Raw genomic sequence first — 25,382 nt, 5'->3', positions numbered from 1 at the left:
TGCCTTCTTGTAATTCTTCTTCCTTTCCCACTTTCCACTCTTCTTTTCCTGGTCACTATCATTATCGGGACAATTAGCGATAAAGTGACCAATCTTACCACATTTGAAGCATGAGCGCTTCCCCTTCGTCTTGTTCTTGTTTGGATGCTCATTGCGACCCCTTAGCGCCGTCTTGAAGCGCTTGATGATGAGGGCCATCTCTTCATCATTAAGCCCGGCCGCCTCAATTTGTGCCACCTTGCTAGGTAGCGCCTCCTTGCTCCTCGTTGCTTTGAGAGCAATAGTTTGAGGCTCTTGGATTGGGCCATTCAATGCGTCATCCACGTATCTAGCTTCCTTGATCATCATCCGCCCACTTACGAACTTTCCAAGTATCTCCTCGGGCGTCATCTTGGTGTACCTAGGATTCTCACGAATATTGTTCACAAGATGAGGATCAAGGATATTAAAAGACCATAGCATTAGGCGGACGACGTCGTGGTCCGTCCATCGCGTGCTTCCATAGCTTCTTATCTTGTTGACAAGGGCTTTGAGTCGGTTGTACGTTTGGGTTGGCTCTTCTCCCCTTATCATCGCTAATCTCCCAAGTTCGCCCTCCACCAACTCCATCTTGGTGAGCATTGTGACGTCGTTCCCCTCATGAGAGATTTTGAGGGTGTCCCAAATTTGCTTGGCGTTATCCAAGCCGCTCACTTTGTGGTATTCATCCCTGCACAATGAAGCTAGAAGAACAGTAGTAGCTTGTGCATTTTTATGAATTTGCTCGTTAATGAACATGGGACTATCTGTACTATCAAAGTGCATTCCACTCTCTACAATCTCCTAGATACTAGGATGAAGAGAGAACAAGTGACTACAATACTAGGATGAAGAGAGAACAAGTGACTACGCATTTTGTGACTCCAAAATCCGTAGTCCTCTCCATCAAAATGAGGAGGTTTACCAAGTGGAATAGATAATAAATGAGCATTTGTACTTTGAGGAATATGAGAGTAATCAAAAGAAAAGTTCGAATTGACCGTTTTCTTTTTCTCGTAGTCGTTGTCGTCGTTGTCCTTTTGGGAAGAAGAGGACTCATCGCTGTCGTCGTAGTAGACGATCTCCTTGATTCGCCTTGTCTTCTTCTTCTTCCCATCTCTTCGTTTGTGACCCGAGCCCGAGTCGGTAGGCTTGTCATCCTTTGGCTCGTTGACGAAGGACTCCTTCTCCTTATCGTTGATCACGATTCCCTTCCCCTTAGGATCCATCTCTTCGGGCGGTTAGTCCCTTTCTTGAAGAGAACGGCTCTAATACCAATTGAGAGCACCTAGAGGGGGGGTGAATAGGTGATCCTATAAAACTTTAAACTTAAGCCACAAAACTTGGTTAGACGTTAGCACAGTAATCACCAAGTGGCTAGAGAGAAGTCTTAGCAAAACACAATAACCACAAGAGATCAATCACAGAGATGGCACATTGGTTTATCCCATGGTTCGGCCAAGACCAACGCTTGCCTACTCCACGTTGTGGCGTCCCAACGGACGAGGGTTGCAATCAACCCCTCTCAAGCGGTCCAAAGACCCACTTGAATACCACGATGTTTTGCTTTGCTTTTCTTAATCCCGTTCGCGAGGAATCTCCACAACTTGGAGTCTCTCGCCCTTACAAAGATGTTCACAAAGAAGCACGGAGTAAGGGAGGGATTAGCAACTCACACAAGTCACAAAGATCACATCAAATACGCACACACAAGACCCAGACTTAAGCTCAAAAGACTAGCACACTAGAATGGAGCTCAAATCACTAGAATGTCGAACAAGTGCGCAAGAATGGAGTGTGAGTGATCAAGAGTGCTCAAGGAATGCTTGGTTTTCTCCTCCATGCGCCTAGGGGTCCCTTTTATAGCCCCAAGGTAGCTAGGAGCCGTTGAGAGCAATCTGGGAAGGCAATTCTTGCCTTCTGTCGCCTGGCGCACCGGACAGTCCGGTGCACACCGGACACTGTCTGGTGCGGATTTCTTTCCTTCTGCGGCAGAGCCGACCGTTGGCGCCTGAGAGCCGTTGGCGCACCGGACAGTCCGGTGCCCCCTTCCGACCGTTGGCTCGGCCACGTGTCTTGCGCAGATCGCGCATCCGACCGTTGGCCCGGCCGACCATTGGCTCACCGGACAGTCCGGTGCACACCGGACAGTCCGGTGAATTATAGCCGTACGCCGCCGATGAAATCCCGAGAGCAGCGAGTTCGCATGAGCCAGCCTGGCACACCGGATACTGTCCGGTGCACCACCGGACACTGTCCGGTGCACCACCGGACAGTCCGGTGCTCCCAGACTGAGCAGAGTCTTGGCTGCTCGAGCCAAGACATTTCCAATTGGTCTTTTCCTATTTCCAGCACTTAGACACAATACATTAGTCCATAAAACAATGTACTGAGTCTAGAAACATACCTTTTGACTTGATTTGCACTTTGTCCACCACCTTGCATACATTGACACTTAAGCACTTGTGTTGGACACTAAATCACCAAAACACTTAGAAATGGCCCAAGGGCACATTTCCCTTTCAGGTACTCATAAAGCCCATATCTGGTAGAGAAAGCCGTCTTTGGAATATCACTGGCCCTGATTTTTATCTGATGATAGCCAGAGCGAAGGTCTATCTTGGAGAATACTTTGGCTCCCACCAACTGATCAAACAACACATCAATGCGGGCAACAAATACTTATTTTTGATGGTCACCGCATTGAGAGGGCGGTAGTCAACACACAACCTCAAACTCTCATCTTTCTTGTTCACGAATAAGGCGGGACATCCCCATGGAGAAGTACTTGGGCGAATGAATCCCTTATCCAACAATTCTTGTAACTGCTTTTTTAACTCCGCCAATTCCGCTGGAGGCATCCTATAAGGTCTCTTGGAAATAGGGGCAGTTCCGGGTTGCAATTCAATCGCGAACTCTATGTCTCTCTCGAGTGGCATCCCTGGTAATTCATCCAGAAAAACATCTGGGTAGTCACAGACTACTGGAATCCTTTCGACGGGTGACTCTATCAAGGTGAAGGCATAGGATCGGGTACAACCCTGGTTAGGCAAATATAATGTAGTCTCGCCACAAGTAGGGGATTGAATCTAAATGACCCTTGCTGCAATATCAAGTACTGCCTGATGCCTGGATAACCAGTCAGTTCCCAATATGATGTCCACACTATCCAAACCCAAGATGAAGAGGGTGATTCTAATCACAAGACTACCAAATTTTATAGGCACCTGCCTGTTGATTTGATAGGTGGCAACCCTGCCTCCTAGTGTTGAGATTGTAATACCCCCATTGGTGTGATGGAAAGGTAACTGGCATTTGGAACTAAATTTTGTACTGATAAAACTATGTGATGCACCAGAATCAAAAAGAATGATTGCAGGATAATTCAAAACGGAAAAGATACCAGTCATGACGGGTGCTCCCTCTGGAATGTCAGCCATGGTGGTGAAGTTTAGCCTGCCTTGCCTCACTTGCACCTTCTGCCTCTTGCCTTGGTTCTGATTGGAATTTTGTCCCTGCCTCTACTGGTTCCTGGGGCAATTCTTGGCATAGTGCCCAGTGTTACCACAAGTGAAACATCTGTTGTCATTGGCCTGACGGCACTGCTGCTGCTGTGGTTGATTGTTGTTCCTCTAAACTGGGAGCTGAGAGCGGTTGGGTGCCTGCTGTTGCTGCTGTGGTCGAATCACCCAACGTCCTTGCTGCTGCTGAGGTCCCATGTTCTGAGTGTCTGATACAATCCTGAAGCGTTGAGGCTGAGCTGAAGGTCCTGCCACAGGGGTCTTCCTATTCTTTTATGCTTGATGGGCGGTGATGCAGTCCTCCTGGGAAATGGCCATGTTGACTAACTCATTGTAGGTGTTTGCCCTGACTATGTTGAGACGGTCGCGGAGCTTAGTACTGAGGCCCCTCCTGAACCTGTCCCTCTTCTTCTCATAAGTGTCTGCATGGTATCCAGCATACTAACATAGGTCATTGAAGGCCTAAGCGTACTGCAACACTATACGATTCCCCTGAGTGAGTGCCAGAAACTCATTGAGCTTGCGGTCCATGATGCCTGCTGATATGTGATGTCCTCTGAAAGCTGCCTTGAATTCACCCCACTCCACCACATGGTCAATTGGCTGCATAGCGAGAAAGTAATCCCACCATGTCCGCGCGGGTCCGCGAAGCTGCTGGGTGGCGAACCTGACCTTAGCCACATCTGAACAAACTCCATTTAAGTAGTGGGAACTTGGATTCCACTACCCTGAGCCATACATCAGCATCAAGTGGATCCTCTGCCCGAGTGAACAGCGGCGGCTGAGTGCTGAGGAACTCCTGATAAGTGGCTGCTGCTAGGAGACGCTGATGGTGATCACCACCACCATAGTGCTGAGGTGGCGGCTGACGCTGAGCCAACTGACGCAGAATCTCATTCTGCTGCACCATCAACTCTTGCATGGTAGGAGGCGGTGGCGGTGGTGGAGGAATGCGCTCATTCTATCCACGACGCACCCTTCCTGCCATCTGAAAATTTAAGGATGCTTTCAATATCATACTTCTGATGTCAGGGTTCATACGTGGTGAAAGATTTGAAAGGGTAAAACCAATATTTTCTTGCATAATTCATAAAAGATACTACGTGGCATAAAACTTTTCTTCATAACTTAAAGCTGACATCATTCATCATCCATACTTCCAAAAGAGTTTGTTATGATTACATCAGTGACCCAAAAGACTCAACTCTGTCTAGCCTAGTAACCCAAGGGTGCAAAAGCTAAGCTAGCTTTGAGGAGTTCTACCGCCATACACTTCTAACTCTATCCATGTAACCTAGTGAGCAAACGAGGCAACACTCGACTCGGGGGAAGGTGGTCTCCCTGAGCCAGCAGTGTCCAAGCTGGATGCACGCTCCGGCTCCTCTCCTCCCTCGATGTCGACATCCTCGTTGGCCTCCATGTCCTGGATCTCCTGGTGGTGCATATCCAAATGTTGGTTAGCTTCCGCAAGTTGCTGTTGAGTGTTGATTAGCTGATCTTTGAGAACCTCAATGGTGTTCTCCCTCGTTCCCACTAGCTCCTCAAGCTCCTGGATCTCGTTGGTCATCTGTTCCACCTGCAGGTCCTTTTCCACCCTCTCAGTGTGCAGTTCTACCACAAGTTCCTCTCTGTTATCCAAGGTGATCTTGGTAGCCTCCAACAATGCCATTAGATGAGACATTGCCTCTCCTCGCATCACTTGCAGACGATACAGAGCATCCATGCATCGCACCATCAAGTGAGCAGTCTGCCCTGGGTAAAGAGCCCATATATCCTTGGCATGCTCCACTCGGTCTTTCCACATTGGGTCGTCCTCCTTTTCAGCAGGGAACAAGCCAATGGGATGAGTAGATAGCTCCAAGGGGTGAAAACCACAGAAGGTTGTCAGCCCTTGGAGAGCAATGGCCTCGATAGTATCCTCAGCCCGGTATCCAAAAGACTCAGAGTCCAACAAACGTCAGCCTAGCTATAAGGGATGAGGCTCCAGGGTCATCCTCACCCTACAGCGGGGCACCCGGTGCTTCTCGAACAGCTGCACCATGTACTGGGGAGGCGTCGTGTAACCGGCTCCCTGAAGTACCTCCCACAAGATACGGGGAAAACCCTCTCGCACAAGTCCGTCCGTGTGGGAATGTTCGTTCCCTCCATCCGAGGATCCGTGAGAAGTCATCTGTGTACGGTTAAGCGTAAGCAAAAAAAGAAAAAGAATTATAAAAGAAAAAAAGGATCAAGGCTTGGCCTATTGAAGGTCACGATAAGGTCACTAAATGTACTTAATCTTTCATTATCATGTATTTAAAATTCTTACCCAATTACCAAGTAGTTTAAGTAAGGATGCATGCATGCTTGTCCTAAACGACCTCATTTCAACTTAGAGGGAATAGGGAAGAACTCCCATCCCTTATAGTAGTCTGTAGGGCTTACTCAAATAGCCACCTAGCTACCCCTCTATTATCCTAAGGCTTCACGTCCTAGGTCTATCCTTATCGTCCTGACGATCTATCCAACATTAGTTTCTAACAAGTTTTACTTTTGAAAAGGATGGTATTTACAGTTTATTGATTCCTCTGTGGTGGTACGAGCTCTGATACCAGCTGTGGCGGAACCGCCCGAATTATTCCCACTTAAGTGCCTAAGTCCTACCTTAGAGGCTAGACCACACTTAAATAGGAATAACACGTCAGTCCCTCAGATCTAGTCCGACGAGACCACTAACAGGATCAAGTACCACGTACTCACTCGATGGTGAGGCACAGAGCAAATACAAAAAAGCATAAAACCATACATTAAGGAGTATTAAATTTATTACAACATCATCGGAGTTTTAGCAAAAGTAGTGATCATTGTTCGGAATGCAGCGGAATAAAACTAACGGTAAATAAACGGAGAGATGGGGAAGCCTATCCCATCACTCCTCATGCTCCTCCTCTGCCGAGGTAGGGTCCCACTCGACTGTCCAACCCGGTGGCAAGATGGACGGCCAAGTCACTCCAACAACCATGTCCTCCAAGGAACCTGTAAAAATTATGCCACAAGCAAGGCTGAGTATACTAATACTCAGCTAGACTTACCCGGTGTGAGGAGTCTACTCCTCTACCTCTAGACATGCAGCTATTTGGCTGAGGGGTTTGCTTTGCCAAAAGCACTAGCTGAGTCTAAAATCAAGTTTTAGCTTTTTCAAGTTTTAGTGTGACTCTCTTAAGACTAAATGTGTACCTATCTAATCATACATGGTATCAAACATTTAGCATTCAACATCTTTTGCCAACACATTTCCACTTGTTACTCAATGCAGTACAATGGATCAAGCAGTCTCATTAGTTGCGAGAAGCAGACGATTCGAATCAAGTTTTTATCCTTGCAAGGTAAACCTAAACACACCACGTGGCGAGGCACTCCGTCCCCACACATATCAACTATCCCCATCGATTCCCCGTCAGCAGAGAGGGGCTCACCGCCTTGGCGTACAATGCCTCACTGACCCCGACTGCCGTCGTGCAGTGACCGCACTTGTACCCACCATAACCAGAATGGGAGATCACGTCTCAGGTCGCTTGAGGAGGGCAATCCGCTGCCAGGTTCACTTAGGTACTAGGCTTACCGATTTACCATATTTCTTGGCATGTGTTTAGTACGTTCAAACGCTTGACATAGGTATCCGCACGTTAATCCTTATTCCAATTTCATCTCGTAGACCACGCATCTCCATGGATCCGTGTCCATAGACCATCATTATTCCGTTATCAAAATGGATACAACCAATTTCCTGACCTCGCGCGAGTGCTAGAAAAATCACCCGACTTCTACCGAGATCCCTAATTAGCGTAGCAGCTACTCAACCTAGCATACTAGTATCAATCTCAAAGGTATCATGAGTCATGCAACTAAGGTTCCAAACAACTCCTACACTTAAGTGCACATTATAAACCTACAAACAATAAGTGTAGTAAAATAGCATAATAAGTAGGTTATGCATAAAACCGGGGCTTGTCTTCCAAAGCTGGGGCAGGCAGGTCCTCGAGGACAGGCTCTGGTGCTGGATCCTGGGCTACCTCCTGAGCAACTCCTTACTCCAGCACGAGGATGTACTCCCCGTCAGCGAGATTACAATCTATCGAATGTAATGAATAAGATATTTGTATGCTATGATATGCAGAATTTAGTAACCATTATGCATAGTGAAGAAAAACTAAGTTGATAACTTAGGGTTTCCTTGTTATAAGAAGCTCTTAGTGGTTTATGCTTAGCAACCTAGGTTTGAGGTTTTGCTTAGAGGCAAACGTAGTGGATTAAGACTTGGATTGCCCCTTAAAGGTTTTAGTAGGAACTCAAGGGGTTTTGCTGGGTTGGTTACGGTAACATTAATCTCCACTACTAATTCCTCTTTTCATTTTCTATTTATGCTCTTAAGGTGGGTTTGAACTACAACAATGATTTCAAATTTTCCAAAAAATCTGTAAAACTTACAGTGGGTTAATATTGGTCACTGTAGTATGTCCTATAAATTTGAGGTCAAAAATAAATAGAATATGCCCTGGACAAAAATAACAAAAGTTGGGGCAGAGGGGTCACTTTGCACTACAACTCTCATCTAGGTGTGGGTTCTGTACTAAGAGTTATTTTTGCTGGTATTTATGGGTAATAACATGCTTCTGTGCCAAAAATTACAGAGGGTTACTTAGTGGTTATTTAGTTATGATTTTCTAAAGTTTAATGCCAAAAAGACACTTATAACTAACTTGCTATTTGAAAAATATCAAACAACAAAACTTGTATTTTTCCTAGGTTCTTCTTAGCACAAGAGCAGTCATTCCTAAGGTAGGGGTGTTTTCTCCTTAGGATTATTTTCTTATGACTTTTCAAAGTTTTCTCTGTTTTCCATGAATAAATGTGAGTGCAATTTCTTTTCACTGGACTATGGTTCAACAGATTTTTCTTGTGAACTACATCACTTAGGCAGGCTAAGAAAAGTATGGTTGCCCTCCGGTTTCCATTTTCAATCCCTTTTTCATTTTCCTAAGTTTGAGCATAAACAAGTTTTAGTGAATAAATCTTCCTTAACCTTGTATACTGGGGTGTTTATTAATTTTAACAGTGTAACTACTAGGTTAGTGTCTCCACTATTTTTCTCAACCCTGGTCTAACAACATTTCTATCTTTCTCTTTATTATTAAGTTTTGGGCAGTTTTCTTATTTAAATCAAAACCTAGAAAACATTACAGGAACCATGGGGTTTACTATTTGTGCTTGATAGTTTATATTTCACAAAGTCTAGCAAAATTGGTTTGACTAAATTTGGATGAGTATTCTTCAAGTTATGTATTTATCAAGTTCTCTGCAGTATTTAAAAGAAAAGTAAATTCGAAATGGGAAAAGAAAAACATATTTGTGCTGAAGTCCCTGGGTTTTCTTCCCCCTTTTCTCTCACAAATCAGCCCTCGGTCTACTATTCGCATGAGTCACTGACCTTACGCATAACCCTCTGAACTTATCCTATATCTAACCCACGATCCTTGGCTGGCTGGAATAGTAATCGGGGCAAAGATCACGTCGGCGAGGCTCACCGGCGGCAGTAGAGCTCCGGTGGGGTGGTCGGTGACGTCGGGGAGGTCACGGCGGTCACGTCGGTGTGCGGGTCAGCGTCGGAGGTGGCTCGAGCTCTGGCCACGAGCGCAGGCCGCGGAGGTCGTCGGCGGCACCTGCTCCGGCCAAACCACTGCGGTAGGGTTCAATCAAGGTGCACGAGGAGCTCCTCTGTGTGATGTAGAGGCTATGCGCGCAAGGAATCGAGAAATGGTTCAGTGGGTTACCCGGTCCACGTGCTCCGGCGGGGTTACGAACTCGGGCGAGCGTGATCGCACTATTCCGGTGGGGCTGGTCCTCGGCTCAAGCTTTGAAAAGCTTCATGGCCTCTCGAGTAAGCTATCCGAGGGCTCGGATCGAGCGAAGGTGGGTGGGAGTGGTTTGGCCACGGTGGGCGCCCTTGGGCGGCTCTGACGGGTCGCGGGGAGGTTGCCGGAGCTGTGGGCTGGCTCGGGAAAGCTAGGCGCGGTGCGGAGCGGGTGACAGGGAAGGTGGTCGTGCATGAGGGCGGGCTTTATAGCCACTCGCGGGCACGACATGGGTGTGGGCACGGGGGCGTTTGAGGGCGCGCGGGGGCGCGCGTGCGGGCGTGCTCTGGGCGCGTTCCCGAGTGCCTACCGACGTCGAACACGTGGTGGTTTGGTTCTGCCGGTGTTCAAAGGCCTGTTTGGTCGCCTTAGCGTGTAGATCTCAGCAAAAATCCCGTGTAAGATCTCTTCTCTGCACCATATCCTATCTTTTCCATGTGAGTTCCAAGCGAAGATATGGTCGGGGTTGAGAGATATTGTGGTGTGAAGTTGGCTCTGTCTGAGTTGTCCAGCCCGAGACAAAAACCATGTCAAGTCGTGTCAAACGACTTAGGGTTGGGTTCAAATTTTTCTAGGGTGTTCTAGGGGTCTTTAGGCGCCATTTTGTTAATTGGGCCCTATGGTTTTGAGGTTTGGAAAAATGTGAACATGTTTGATCTTCGAAAGAGGGCTGGTTTTGAAATTGAGAAAAATATGAATTTTCTTTTATGCCCTTCTCTTTGGTGACCTTTTTGGGTTTTTCTGAAGCCTTTTTGGGGTTACTATCTTACTATTTTTTTGTAGGGTATTAAGTGTACTACAACTTTTATAATTAGCCCAAGTCATGATAATGTGGTTTACATAGCCTTTTTGCTATACTCCCCTCTAGGGCTCCATTTGCCTAAAGGGATTTGAATTATGGTTTGAGCCATTCTCTCCTCTTTAGGTGCATGATAAGGCCAAAGCATGACTTATAAGATGGGTTACACCTACTTAGGATCTTGACCCCCATGTTTTGTGTCTTTTGCTCAAACTAAACCACATGTTATGATGGGTTCCATAGTGTAGGCTTGAGTGAAAACCCTAAGTAACACCTGTGGTGTTACAATGATGGCCGACAATCACATCTAATCGACATCTCTATCCACCATCGCATTATATAGAAATTATTTTTCTAAAGATAGTAGATTCACTAACCATAGTAAATGTGCACAAACTAACAATACTAAACACACATCATCATAATATGATAAGAGTCACTAAATATCATCTAAAACCAATCAGTGCAGTGACAACCCAGGGGTGGAGCGGTCGTTGGCGACAAATCTAGTCGGTGGTGGCCTGGAGCTCACCGACGAGGGGCCAGGGTGCGGGGAGGCTCTAGCGGCGGTGAATAGACGATGGAGAGGCGGTGGGGATGGCTGAGGACGGTCGGACAATAGGGGATGGGCGGCGATGATGGGGAGGCGGTGGGGATGGAGAGGAGGTGGTGCGATGACATGAATGGTGAGGAGGAGGCGGATGGGATGGGCGAGGACGATGGGGAGGCGGTCGGGATGTCCATCAGGGATGGCCATCAGTGATGGCACGATGGCTGTTACGGTGAGGAGGTGACTCAATGGCGTGGATGGAGTGGAGGCGGTGGCGGTGATGGGCGAGCACGATGGAGAGGTGGAGGGGATGGGCGAGAAAGAGGGTGGTGGCAGGGATGACCGCCGGCGATGGCATGACAGCGGAAATGCAAGGAGGCAGCGGCACGGGTTGGCAGAGGAGCGGGCGAGTGAATACAATGAGGTCGCGGGTGCGTTAGGGTCTAAGTTCTTAATTCTTGTCGAGTGCCCACGATCTAGCACTCGAAGAAATTTTTTGTTTTTTTGAAAATACTTTGCCGATTACCCCTAACAGGCACTGAGCAACCCACTATTTGTCGAGTGTCTCAATAGGACACTCGGCAAAGTTTATTTGTTTTTTTCTTTTCCCCCAACTTTTTCGTTCTTTGTTCCTACAATCTCTAGAAGTACATGTTCAATTTTGGTATATTTTTTAAAGTGTTTGCTATATCTATTAGATTTAGTACATTCAATTCAATTTCTTCGGATAATTCAAATTTGAACTACAAGTCACTCGAATAATACAAAAAAATGAATGCAAAAATGATATTCATGTTATTGAGCACGCGTTGTGGCCTTATTCAGGAATATACCAACAATTTTAAACATCATGTTCACGAAACATCGTCGTGAACTTGTGATCCAATTGTTTTGAAATTGTATAAAACACAAACAAAGTCAGAAAATCATGAAACTTATCGAGATGTCATGATATCATATATAGAGGTTGTGATAAAAAATTTGACAGTGTTTCGTAAAAGTTATCACATACGATAAGTATAAACATATGCGACCTTCACATGAAATCATGAAACATCTACGTAGATTCCTATGTTTCTACACATCATACGTGACAATTTTCATAAAACGCTGTCAAAATTTTATCACAGCCTCTACGTGTGATATCATGACATGTCAATAAGTTTCACGATTTTCTGATTTGTTTGTGTTTTATACAGTTTTAAAACAACTGGATCGCAAGTTTGCTGTCATGTTTCATGAGTATGGTGTTCGAAAATTCTGGTGTGTTCCTAAAATAGACAGTAACTTGTGCTAAATAATATGAATATCATTTTTGCATCCATTGTTTTACATTTTCGAGTGACTTGTAGTTCAAATCTGAATTATCAGAAGAAATTCAATTAAACAAACTAAATCTAATAGGTATATCAAACACTTTGATAATTGTGCCAAAATTGAACATGTAGGTTTGCATACTGTAGGAACACACCACAAAATGTTTGGTGGAAAAAAGAAAAACAAATATGCTTTGTCGAGTGTCAAAGAAAGACACTCGACAAAGCCTTACTTTGTCGAGTGCCCACAGGGGGACACTCGGCAAAGAAGTTAGTTTGCCAACTGTCAACACCGGACACTCGGCATAGTTAACGGTTGCTGATGACTATTTGCCAAGTGTCGTGTTTCACCGAGAGCTTGAGACTCGACAAAGCCATCTTTGCTGACTGTCAGTGTGTGCCGAGTGTTTTGCCCTCGGCAAAAGAGGTCAGTGCCGAGTGTCATTGTTCGCCGAGACCGGCACTCGGCAAATAAAGCTTGTTTTGCCAAGTGCCCAATAAATTGCCCTCGACGAAGAGTCGGGCACTCAACAAAGAGCCTAATTACGATAGTGATATATCAATTTTAACATACGCAAGTTAAGCAGAGTGGTTTGGTATAGATTTTAAACTAAATTTCACATCAAACAACTCTAACTTATTTAGAGTAATGTGGATACACATACATCCAACTTTGTCTTTCTTCTACCACCGAGCCCCACAACATTTAATCACGCTGGTCCAACTTTAGATTCATTTAGAAGTGCATGTATCATTTTTAGTATATGTAGGTTATTGTTGTTCGTATGGATATTAAACTGAATTCCATATTGTCGAAGAGAAAACTCTAGCTAGGTGGCGGAATGCACCCGCCTAATCCTAAGAACAGGGGGCAGCCTAGGGTTTGCCTGATGAGATGGATGAACACAAGAACACATGAGGGTTTAGAGTGGTTCAAGCTGCCATAGTGTAATACCCTAGTCCACTTGTTAGTTGTATTGATGAGAGCTTGAGAAAGCCTAGACTGGCTGGAGATGCCTCTGTGGGGATTCAAGTGAGAATGTCCCGTCCCCGAGTCCCTGGATGAGCTTGAGTCCAGTCTCCTCCTTGGCTATGCAAGTGCTCTCCCTTTTGTAGACTAAGGGGAGCACGTACAAGGAAGTTAGGCCCCGACAGGTGGGCCCAGGGATACAATAATATGAAGCGCGGAGCGTTTCATAGAGCTAGTGGGCTAAGGTCTTTATCCATGGTGGGAAGGAATCCTCTCTTGGTCACCGTGTAGGCTCCTCTAGCCAAACTCGTTTTCGCCACGTCTTGTCAGCGTGTGGGAGAAGGCTCTAACATAGGTTGCGGCGTAGGCTGGCTCGTCGACTTATGTAGGGGAGTAGGTGGGTGGTGTCATCCTGTCCCATCTGTCTATCATTGCATCTGGTGCTGTATCGGGAATAACAAGAGTCGTTATGGGAGTTACCCACGTGCGGCGCACTGGTTCAATGGTCTTCGCCTCAGTAACGTGCGGGTTATTGGCACACCCCAGGCCTTGTGGACTACACACGCTACTTGCAATTAATATGGGGCATACGCTACCTACCACTGGTGTGGACAGGTGCACATCCTGCCTTTATTTAATGCGGGTGGCCCTCACGTCCGAGGCCATCGTCAAGAAGTGTCTGGCAGCTTCCGTGATAAGCCTCAAGCCACAAGGCAGCACTGCACCTCCGCCTTGACGGAGAGTAGTGGTTGGGAATGCACGTAGACATGGCAGCTCTAGACCTCCCCTGACTAGGGGTTCGAAATGCGATTGTTGAGGTCCAAGTCCCATTTGTGATGGCTCAGACTTGTGGTGGCACTAGAAATCCCCTGGTCGGAGGTTCAAATAGCACACATAGGGGTTCAGGACCATCCCACAGGGATACAGCCCAAAATGTAGATGCCGAGCAATCTCACTGTCGAAGTGCGTGATGGCACTGGTGGCCCAGAGGCTAGTGGTCCCGCCAAGCCCAAACTCTAAGTTGGAGTAGACTGCTCATCATCCCAAGGCTTGGGTGGCCACAGGGGTCTCGCCTAGACCCAGCAGGAGTGTGTACCCATATTTGGGGTGACAACAGAGGCCCTAGGCCCACCTTGGGTGAGGTGGCAAACCCACATGTGGGGCCATACCTGCACCTTCCTCTAGACACATGTTGGTCATAAGCAGCAGCTTCGCATGTACGATCTCCATGCTGAGTGGTTTCCTTGGCGACACTTCACTATTGCTGCAAACATAAAATAGTTTGGCCCTCGCGTACATGTAGCCCGACTCGAAGACAAGAATTTCCCTCTACCGACCCTCTGGCATAAATGCTCTTTGGGAGGTAGTCCCAAATGTTTGAGGCTACCTTTTGACCAGAGAACCATTACTGAGTATGGTTTAGGATCAATGCTTAGTAGTGTGCCCTCGTGACCCTTACTTTGTTGCACTTAATCTGTCGAACCATGTAACTGAGCATTGCCGAGAAGAGTTTCGGGATCCGACCCTTAAATCTGGACATGGTTCGGACTTTTAGGGACCCAGTCCTAGGTACTAGGACAGTTGTTCTTGGGTGGTGGAGGGTGTAGGCTTACGGTACAGAACCAGGCTAAGCGGCTACTTAGCTCTGGATCATCCCCGAGAACATGGACTTTTCTCCTGGACCTAGTCTCCAGTAGTTCAATCCCTGTTCAACATTAAGGGGGTCACAAACTAAGTGCAAATCTAGTTACATAACTCAAACTTCATGATAACAACAGAAGCGAGAATCTTGAGTTGAGGTAGAAAGAATGTCATGCCTAGATTAAAAACATGGCAATGGAGTCGATACATAAGGATTAAACTGAGAGCAAATTCTTCCTTTATTACTGGATACATGAGATCTGTGCGATGAACACTAGAGACCGAGTTTATGAGGGCGGACTTCACCGAGCCGGACCAGGTTTATGAGGCCAGGCCTCACCGGTCTAGACCGCAGATAAATACTATAATACTACAAAGGAAGAGTTCATTCTCATGCTACCTTATGGGCAGAATGTACGGGGCCGACCTAACCATCCGAGCGATCATGAACGTCAAACTCGAAGGTCAAGCATCGACCCATACTACCTTGGCAATATTCGAGGGTGGAGCTTGACAGTGGCCGACGACGGATACCCCAAACGCCATGGAGCTTGGGTTGTGGCCGACGTGTTGGGTCTTAGCGTCGCAAAGCCTAGTAGTGGGTCTATGCAGCGGGCTACGTTGGTCTTGGTGCTGCCTTTGAAAGCCCACCGGTTGTGAATCATCTAGGCCCCTAGTGAAATTTTGGTAATTAATAACAACAATTTGTGGACTAACAATTCTTAGAGAAATAAGGATGCAGGTTGGACCACAGAGAAGAGAAAGTCTTGGAGACTTATAAACATTGGTTGTGGATCAGGTGAAGGCAAAGGTATAATATAGGTTTCATTTTTGCCAGTCACGAGGAGTTTAGAGAAGGAATTGACCAGATTTGTAGGCTAGATAGTCGTGTTATAAAGAGGGGTCAATGACTTTGGTCTGTGTAAAACATAGCGCCTCACAAAACATCTAGTGGTTGCATTTGCATGAGGACTAACATCGCTTCTGATTTCGAGAGTTAAAATCTTTTCTGAAGCGTGTTTAAAAAGTGACTAAGAAATGGGGGTCTCCGCGATGGCCACGACGATGGGTTTGTTACGGCCAGCAGAGAAATAGCGGATTTTGTTTATACCCGATACATCGAGGGGGGAAAGACCCTGACAATGTGGGCCCGTGCGGCACTAAAGACGCGTGGTGCTGATGTTGGCTGACAGACGGGGTCTACCTGGTAGCGCCCTAACCCCGTGAGAACCAGCTGGGCCGCACGAGAGAGCTTATTAAGGGGCTGGGGAGATTTGACCCAAGTGGCCGAGGAGAGGTCTTCTCTCTTTTTTTTCCTTTTTTTCCTTTTTTTCTTTTCTTCTTTTATCTTTTCTATTTTTCCTATTTTAAGTTCTCTACTTCCATATTCAAATTTGTTTTGTAAATGTCACACACATATTAAGTGCACAAACAAAGGTACCAACATGATGCAATATTTAATTTTATTTGCAGTTTATTAATTAAGTTGATTACTTAATCATGAGGATTGTCTAGGCTAACTAAATGAGAAAATTATGATCGCATGCAAACAATTACACACAGTCTTTCATTCCTCTAGAATTTAGGTGTAACAACGTTGGACCAGCGTATAGGTGTACATTCAGGCCGCCCGGCCCGGCCCGGCCCGGCCCAAGCCTGAAAAGGCCCGTAATGTTTGAATTTCGGGCCGGCCCGGCCCATGGGCCTAGCCCTCGGCCCACGGCCCGGCCCGTAATTGCTTAAACGTGCCGGGCTCATTTCGGGCGGCCCGAAATTATAAAAGCCCGAAATTCACATTATGGCCCAAAATTCAATTTTAGGCCCGAAATTCATTTTTGGCACAAAATTCACATTAGAGCCCTAAATTCAAAAAAAATAATAAAACAAATAAAAGATAAGACAAATAAATTTGAACAAACTCAAACTTAGTATTTGTATTAAAGTTACCACAGCTATGCAATGACTACCTCGTTTATAAATCATTTTGTTAGAAGGAAAAAGAGTATAATCAGCTCTATACAAAGTTCGTAAGTTCAGTTTATTGTCTAATGTTCATAACAAAAGCAATATTACATCACACGCTCTAATTCAAAGCTACAAAAAACATCTAACTAGCATTATCTCTAGCTTTGTGTTATTTATCAAGTATATGAAAGTGTGGAATGAAGTGTGGTTTTAATAAATATATGGGTCTGTTCGTGCCTCTATATGGGTCATTTCGTGCCTGCCTTAAACGAGCTGTGCTCGTGCCCGCCCATGGGTCGTGACCTCGGCCCAAACCCGGCCCGATATAACGGGCCGTGCCGGCCCGGCACTAAATTATTTCGGGTCGTGCCGTGTCTGAGTCGTGTTTTTTTCCGTGCTTCAGACCGGCCCACTAGACCCGGCTCAAATGTACACCTATAGACCAGCGTGGGTCCTAGCGAGATTCCAAATCTCCTACGCGCGCGGCCACAGCGTGCGTGTTTTTCTTGCAAACTGTTGGGTGGTCCAGCCAGTACGTGGCCCGCGTGTCTCACGGCATTTACCGATTGGTTTATGCATGTGCAAATAGATGCTTCGCAGCAACACGCAGCAGAACACTATAAATACAACACAAGGTTCATTCGTCTCTGCACCCACAAACCCAGTTATATAGCTAGCAATCGAGAGAAAGCCAACTAGCAGTGTATAATACGTGGGCACGCACGAATACGATGGCACTCATGCAAGAGAGCAGTAGCCAGGACCAGGACATGCTCCAAGCTCACGACGAGCTCTTGCACCATTCCTTGTGCTTCGCCAAATCGCTCGCGCTCACCGTGGCGCTGGACCTCCGCATCCCAGACGCCATCCACCACCACGGCGGCGGCGCCACCCTTCTCCAGATCATCGCGGAGACTGGGCTCCACCCAAGCAAGCTTCGCGCCCTAGGCCGCCTCATGCGCGTGCTCACCGTCACGGGCACCTTCAGCGTCCAGCAACCACCAGCCGGTAGTGACGACGACGAAGCTGTCGTCGTCTACAGGCTGACAGCAGCCTCCCGCTTCCTCGTCAGCGACGAGGTGAGCACGGCAACAACCTTGGCTCCCTTTGTGAGCCTGGCGCTCCAGCCTATCGCTGCCTCTCCGCACGCCCTAGGCATCTGCGCGTGGTTTCGGCAGGAGCAGCACGAGCCGTCCCCGTATGGCCTGGCATTCCGCCAGACCCCAACGCTCTGGGAACATGCTGACGACGTAAACGCCTTACTGAACAAAGGCATGGTGGCGGACAGCCGCTTCCTGATGCCAATTGTGCTCAGGCAGTGCGGCGAGATGTTTCGTGGCATCAACTCATTGGTTGACGTCGGTGGTGGGCATGGTGGCGCCGCCGCCGCCATCGCCGCTGCCTTCCCGCCACTACAGGAGAAGCCTAAAATTTCGTGGGCCGGTATATTTTCGTCGGTCGGCCCACGAAAATAAGGAAGTTATTTTCGTCGGCCTAGTGGCCGACGAATATAATACGTATTTTCGTAGGCCTATTAATATTTTCGTCGGCAGGCCGACGAAAATACGGAAATTATTTTCGTAGGCCGACGAAAATAAGCTATATTTTCGTGGGCCGAGGCCAAACCGACGAAAATACGTCGTTGACCGACCACTATTTTCGTCGGCCTCACTGAGGCCGACGAAAATAGTGGCCCTACATCGTCGGGCCCAGCCTTCTCTCGCTCGTTTCAAACGGTTCTCACCACCGCGCCGCCGCACGCCTTACCCCGCCCACGCCGCCGCCGCCGAGCCCCACGCCGCCCAAGGTCCCGCGCCGCCCGGCCCCCACGACGCCGCCGCGCAGCCCGGCCCCCAGGACGCCGCCGTGCCGCCCCGCGCCGCCGCACGCCGCCCCCCGCCCACGCCGCCGCCGCCGCACGCCGCCCCCCGCCCACGCCACCGCCGCCGAGCCCCACGCCGCCCAAGGTCCCGCGCCGCCCGGCCCCCACGACGCCGCCGCGTAGCCCGGCCCCCAGGACGCCGCCGTGCCGCCCGGCCCCCACGACGCCGCCGCGCCGCCCGGCAGAGCTTCCGCGCCCCTCGCCGCCGCGCAGAGCTCCCGCGCCCCCACGACGCCGCCTGCACCCCTGCACGCCGCCCGCAGAGCTCCCGCGCCCCCACGACGCCGTTGCACGCCTGCACGCCGCCCCTGCAACCGCGCCCCTCGCCGCCCGCCCCTGCACGCCGCGCCCCTCACCCCTGCACGCCTGCCGAGCACCACGCCCGCCCCGCCGAGCCCCACGTCGCCGCACACCGCACGCAGCCCGCGCGTCCTCACCCGCCCGCGAAGAAGAGAGCCCGTCGTCCGCGAAGGGAGCCCGTGGCCGCCGTCGCGAAGAAGAGAGCCCGTCGTTCGTCCACGCCGCGCTCGCCGTTCGTCCACGCCGCCCTCGTTCACCGCGGTGAGCCTCCCCGTATATAATATTGTTTGTAAGATTGTTATCACACCATATTTGATGCTCATGGCGGTTGTGGCGGTCGTGGCGTGCCGTGGCGTGCCGTGCGCGTGCCGTGGCGGCCGTGACGAGCCTCTGTCTTATGGTTGTGCCATTGGCGTATAGGGCACTTCTATCTTATGGTTGTGTCGTTGCATTCTTTGTCTAATCCTCAATGTGATCGGAGGGTGATGTCTTTTGTTTAATCTCCGAGATATTTTTTAATGTTTATAGTTTAGTTTTAATCGTTAACCATAGCGAACCGTATGCGTCACCCGTTCGGGAACGGCGAACGTCACATTGGCTTGTGAGGTTCGCCGTTCCGGAATTGTCCACGTATTTTGGACAGCCTGAGAGTGTAGGCCGATGCTTGTGATTTGTGACATGTGCCTTATGATTGACGCGGAATTTCGGTTGTGTAACCCAGTTGTTCTCCAACACACCATGTTCAGGCGTGTGCTTGGAGAGCAGCGAGGTTATGCTGCCGAAATTTCGCGGCAATCGTAGGATACATGTCACAAATCACAAGCATCGGCCTACACTCTTGGGTGGGTTTAGGGCCTTTACCTAATAGGGAGTTCACCTAAGCCACGGACGATCGTTGATGTTCTTTGTGTTTTGTTTAGCCTTTGAAATGGACGGTGATCGGAGGGTGATGTATGACGGGTGGAGAAAGGATGGGGCACATTCGAATGAATGGATGGGTGTAACAAAGGCTTTTCTTGAGCACGCTTTCAAAGATGCAACTGGTCGTCTAGTGAAGTGTCCTTGCAATCGCTGCGAGAACAAGTGGCCTCAGAAGAAGGAAGAAATGGAGAAACACCTTTGCAAAAGTGGGTTTATGCCGAACTACCTTGTATGGTACCGGCATGGAGAGTCTATTAAACACGTTGACGCGGAGGTGGAACTTGATGACGATCATGATAGGATGGACGACATGTTGCATGATCTTGGTAGGGATGTTGAAATGAACGCTGAGGAGCCGGGGCAGCTTCCACGCGATGCTCAGGAATTCTTCAGGCTACTCGCCGCGGGGGAAGAGAGACTGCACGAGCACACTCAGATGTCAGTTCTTGGGACTCTCACAAGACTAATGGCGATAAAGTCGAAGCACAACATTTCAAACAGTGCTTACAACGACATCGTCCAACTGATGGGCGAGGTTCTCCCGGAGAATCATAAGTTGCCAAAGAATATGTACTTCGCAAAGAAGATGTTGGCTGGTCTTGGGATGACATATGAGAAGATCGACGTGTGTCCCAACAGTTGCATGCTATTCTTTGAGGAGGATGACAAGCTGGACCGTTGTAAGCATTGTGAAGCTTCTAGATATGTCGAGGTGACAAATGATGAGGGTGAATTGGTAGTTACGAAGGTCGCAGCTAAGCAACTTCGTCGGTTGCCCATCATTCCTCGGCTTTCAAGGTTGTTCCTCAACAAGGAAATAGCTCTGCATATGACATGGCCAAAGAATGGTGTACGTCTCGTCACTGATCCAGACATAATGGTCCATCCGTCGGACGGTGATGCGTGGAAGGCAATTGACGAGTTTGATCCCGAATTTGCAAACGACCCTAGGAGTGTACGGCTTGGTCTATCGACGGACGGATTCACACCTTTCAATACCAGTGCAAGCCCTTACTCGTGTTGGCCTGTCTTCATTGTGCCATATAATCTTCCTCCTGAGGTCAAAGCGCAAACGACCTGTCGTCGTTAGAAGATCAGTAAGGATCCAACGAAATCAAGAGCGTATGAATAAACAACGAGCCGAAGAAGCATCATCGGATGCGGATGACTTTTGATTAGTATGTTTCTTTTATTTAATCAATTAAGCTATGTATTCCAATTTTCACATTATTAATTTTCATATTATTTGTTTCATATACTGTGGTTTGACATTAATTTATCTACAGTTGAACATGTTCAAGCATAGGAGATCGAGGAAGAGTGGGGGCAGCGCGGCCAGCGAGGACAGCTCGGGGCAGTGGGCTTTTTCAGGGCACCTCACAGAGCCGACAGAGGCAGCAGCAACTTCTCGACTGTCTAGATGAAGTGCATGGTGAGGAGGGTGAGCAGGAGGCTCCTCAGCAGGATGCTCATGTGCAGGGTGAGGAGGGTGAGCAAGATGAGGAGGGTGAGCAGGATGAGGAGGTTGACCCTATGGGGGCAGGCAGCGCGGGCGACGCGTCAGATGGTTCTACATCCTTCAGGTATTATTATGCATATTAGTTTAATTGATATTAATTTTAAATCATTTCATCATATTTAATTTACTTGTATACTTAGGTATAAGAAGAGCAATGCGCTTGGTCCGAGGCCTGCTGAGAGGAGGCTCATCCGGCCGCATGGAGAATGGTGGGGCTTATTTCTGTTGTGTTAATTTTTTAATATGAACGTGATTGCACTGGTTTACTTGTTTTATTAATGTTTGTAGGTCATGGGAAGACTTGACTTGGGACGGTACAGGCAGACGTCCCAAGGTGAACGCGGTGTTGGGTAGCCTCTGTCGCTTCTACTACCCTGGCATGGTGGAGCTCAATGGCGAGAGGTTCGCGGCTATGCAGTGGGCCGACTGGGGTCTGAAGGACTATGTCCAGCCAGGGGAAAGCAGTAGCGGAGGGGGAAGTTCAGAACAAAAACCAAGGACTTGTCAGGTGGCTGTGTGGGACGAGTTCTGGGTGAGTTTACTTTCGTATATAAGCAATTCACTGCATTATTGCTTCTCCTAATCTTACTTTAACTTAACTTCTCCATTGATATGTAGGGGAGGTTCCAATTGCCGGATGACATCGAGGCGGATCAGGCTCAGTGGGCACGTGTGAAGAGACACTTTCGGAAGTGCGCTGATAAGGTCATCAAGGATGCCATGTACAATGCTCGCATCGCGGCCGTCAACTACTACTACAAGAAGATAAAGGGGCAGAAAATGAGCAAAGCATTAGGGGCCAATGAGATCTACCTCACAGAGGAGCAGTACTTGGAGAGCGTTGTGGATTGGCTGGCGAAGGACATGGAAGCCTGGAGGTGGTTGGCTAAGAGATGGGCGTCGCCTGAGTGGATTGCAGAGTCCAACAAGCACCGTGCCAACCGTGGCACTGAAGGACCGGGGCATAGGTACGGCGCCGATGGACACCTTGGTACCGCACGCCGCATGGTAAGTGTATAAATCAAACTTGTATGTTACATCTATTACAATTCTATGGTTTAACTCTTCTTTTTCATGCAGGAAGCTGAAAGTGGAGTTGCTCCAAGTTTTATGGAGGTTTACGTCCGTGGTCACCGTGGGCCTGATCCAGCGAACCCTGATGAGCTATGCAGCGAGGCGGCAAGGGAGAAAATGGTAAACAAGTTTGTATTTACGAATTAAATTGCATGATTTGTGTCTAACTCCAACTCTAACTTTCTTTGCAGAATGCATATGGGGAGGAAATGACTCAACGCCATGGGCCTGATTTCGACTGGATGCATTCAGACTTAGATGCCTCGGCGTTGTACCACAGTGGTGGGGGTAGAAAGCATGGCAGGTGAGGTGGTTGTCTTTGATTCGACAATTTCATTAACAAGAATGTGTCCACTTAATGGCTCAACTATGTGTATCATGCAGGTTTGCCTTTGGCACCGGCGTTGTGGAGTACAACAGGACCATAGGTCAAGGGAAGGCATCGTCTTCGGCAGGGAGTTCTCGCTCCAAGTCTGCTCGAGAGGCTCAGCTGGAGGAGGAGACTCGGGCAGCACAGGAGCAGGCTCGACTCGCACAGGAGCAGGCTCGAGCAGCGCAGGAGCAGGTCGGACAGCTGACGCAGTATATGACTTCTTATTTTCAGGTAATTCGTCTATCTCATCACGTGTCATTGAATTCAATGTATAGTGTTGCGATTCTAACGTTTCATCCATTTGCAGGAAATGACTACTCGACTCGGCCCTGATATGAACTTGCCCGCTTTTCGCCCTCCCCAGGTAACACTATCTGAACACTTCAATTCCATAGCAACTCTTTTTTTATTATCAAAAATGGATCGCAGGCACAAGGATGGGGACAATGGCCAGGACAAGCTCCAGCGTCGCAGCCACAGTGGACCGGTGTTGGGTGGACGCAGGCACCTCCAGGCACTTGGACGCCTCCACCACCCCAAGGATCGCAGCCATTTCAAGCGTGGATGGCACCGCCACCGACGGGGTGGGTGCCACCACCTCAGGGGTGGCCAGCACAACAGTACCCGTGGATGCATGCACAGCCTCCTTATCACCATGGATCACAGGTGACGTTCCATGTTTAGTTTTATGCAAATAGTGACCAAACATAGCCAGTATAGGTATAGGGATAGCAAAACACAGCCTTATTTGAATGATTGATGAATTGCAGGGTTCAGCGTCACATGCTCAGGAGGGTGCTGTCAACGTCCACGACTTCCTCGTCCATGGTTCTGGAGGGAGTGGCCACCTTCCTGGTGGTGGAGGAGGGAGTGGCCAAAACTCTCATAGCCCGCAGGAGTGATTAGTGAGTAGTGAGTTTGTTTGAAACTATGGACTTATGGTATTGAAACTATGTATGGACTATGGACTATGGACTATTTGTATATGTGAATGTGTTTTGTGATATGTATATGTCAATGTGTTTTGTGATATGTATATGTGAATGTGTTTTGTGAATTATGTATTTTGATTGTGAATCTGTATATATGTGAATTGTGATATTGTGTATTTTGCTGTGAATTATTAATAGGTGCAGAAAAATCTGTTTTGGGGGGGGAACCATCAATTTTCGTCGGCCTCGGTGGTGGCCGACGAAAATATCCTGGGAACATATTTTCGTCGGCCATCAGCGGGCCGACGAAAATAGCCTGGGCGTATTTTCGTCGGCTTTCCCAAGGCCGACGAAAATAGTCAGTCCGACCAATTATTTTCGTCGGCCTCGGGAAAGCCGACGAAAATAGGTATTTTTCGTCGGTACCGACGGAAATAGGTGCCTATTTTCGTCGAACTTATTTTCGGCGGCTATTTTCGTCGGTCTGCCGACGAAAATAGTCTATTTTCGTCGGTTTAGGCTTATTTTCGTGGGCTTTTGGCCCACGAAAATTTACGTGTTTCCTGTAGTGCGCACGTCAAGTGCAGCGTGCTTGACCTCCCGCACGTTGTCGCCGGTGCTCCATCTGATGGCAACGTGCACTTCGTCGCAGGAAATATGTTTGAGAGTATTCCACCTGCAACCGCTGTTTTCCTCAAGGTACCATCCGTCGTCACTGCTGACTGCTAGCTCCCTCCTCCATTTCTCGTTGTATTTGCATTCTGAGATCCTTGTCAAACTTCAATTTTGACTATCCTTTTCTCTTGTCTTGGACAACTTGAGATTGTATTTTACAGTAAAGATATCTATGACAGGAACATGTGTAGTATAAAAATATATTTTATGGTACATTAGTGATACTAATTTAGCATCATAAAATACCAATGCTATATATTTTAGTAAATTTAACCAAACATAAAATGACAACTCTATAATTGAATTCAGATTATATTTTGTACGTAGGGGGGTCTAGATTTTTGTATAAACTTTTAGATGTAAATGTGATGCGTGCTATTATCATTGAATCCAAACACCAATAAGGACCCTTTTCTTCATTATCTTTCAATTAATTAATTTACTGAAATCTCTCTATGACAGAAAACTCTACATGACTGGGGTGACGATGAGTGTGTCAAGATATTGAAGAACTGCAAGCAAGCCATACCTCCACGGGATGCAGGTGGGAAGGTAATAATCTTGGACGTGGTAGTTGGATATAAACAGTCAAACATAAAGCATCAAGAGACACAAGTTATGTTCGATTTGTATATGATGGCCGTTAACGGAGTTGAGCGTGACGAGCAAGAGTGGAAGAAGATCTTCGCTGAAGCCGGATTCAAAGACTACAAAATTCTACCCGTCATTGGTGACGTGTCGGTCATCATCGAGGTCTATCCTTGAATGCTTTATTTGTGAATAATAAAGGGCGCCTAATTCATAATAAACCTAGGATTGTGAAGGCGCTGGTAGTACATTAAGAATTGTTCCTTTTTATTACCATGTGCTTGAACCTTTGGACAATTTGTAATATGAGAAGGTGAGCAATTGTGTTTTGTTAACATGCATGGTCTCTTGCATTGGTACGTGGTGCGCATTCTACGTGATGCAAAACGCTATGTGGTGCACGTTGGGCCGGTAGACATCTCTACTACGCGTCTACGCCGCCCTGGC

At 47.9% G+C, this 25,382-nt stretch overlaps 1 protein-coding gene across 1 annotated transcript; it reads left to right on the top strand.

Moving 5' to 3' along the window:
- The first annotated feature begins 17,402 nt into the window (after positions 1–17,402).
- Positions 17,403–25,112, top strand: LOC103635831 (5-pentadecatrienyl resorcinol O-methyltransferase). Its single transcript, XM_020547138.2, has 3 exons — positions 17,403–18,128; positions 24,255–24,371; positions 24,810–25,112. Exons 1-3 carry the CDS (start codon positions 17,403–17,405, stop codon positions 25,110–25,112), a joined length of 1,146 nt encoding a protein of 381 aa, XP_020402727.1.
- The last annotated feature ends 270 nt before the right edge of the window (positions 25,113–25,382 follow it).

Source organism: Zea mays, chromosome 1, assembly GCF_902167145.1.
Source record: "Zea mays cultivar B73 chromosome 1, Zm-B73-REFERENCE-NAM-5.0, whole genome shotgun sequence".
NCBI lineage: Eukaryota > Viridiplantae > Streptophyta > Magnoliopsida > Poales > Poaceae > Zea > Zea mays.
Note: the sequence above shows the minus strand (reverse complement) of the source record. Positions and strands in the feature narration are given on the sequence as shown.

Coding starts and splice junctions, on each gene's coding strand:
- LOC103635831 (XM_020547138.2), top strand. CDS start 17,403: ATGGCACTCATGCAAGAGAGCAGTAGCCAGGACCAGGACATGCTCCAA. Junction 18,129..24,254: donor GGGCCGGTATATTTTCGTCG/GTCGGCCCACGA, acceptor GCGCACGTCAAG/TGCAGCGTGCTTGACCTCCC. Junction 24,372..24,809: donor CAACCGCTGTTTTCCTCAAG/GTACCATCCGTC, acceptor TCTCTATGACAG/AAAACTCTACATGACTGGGG.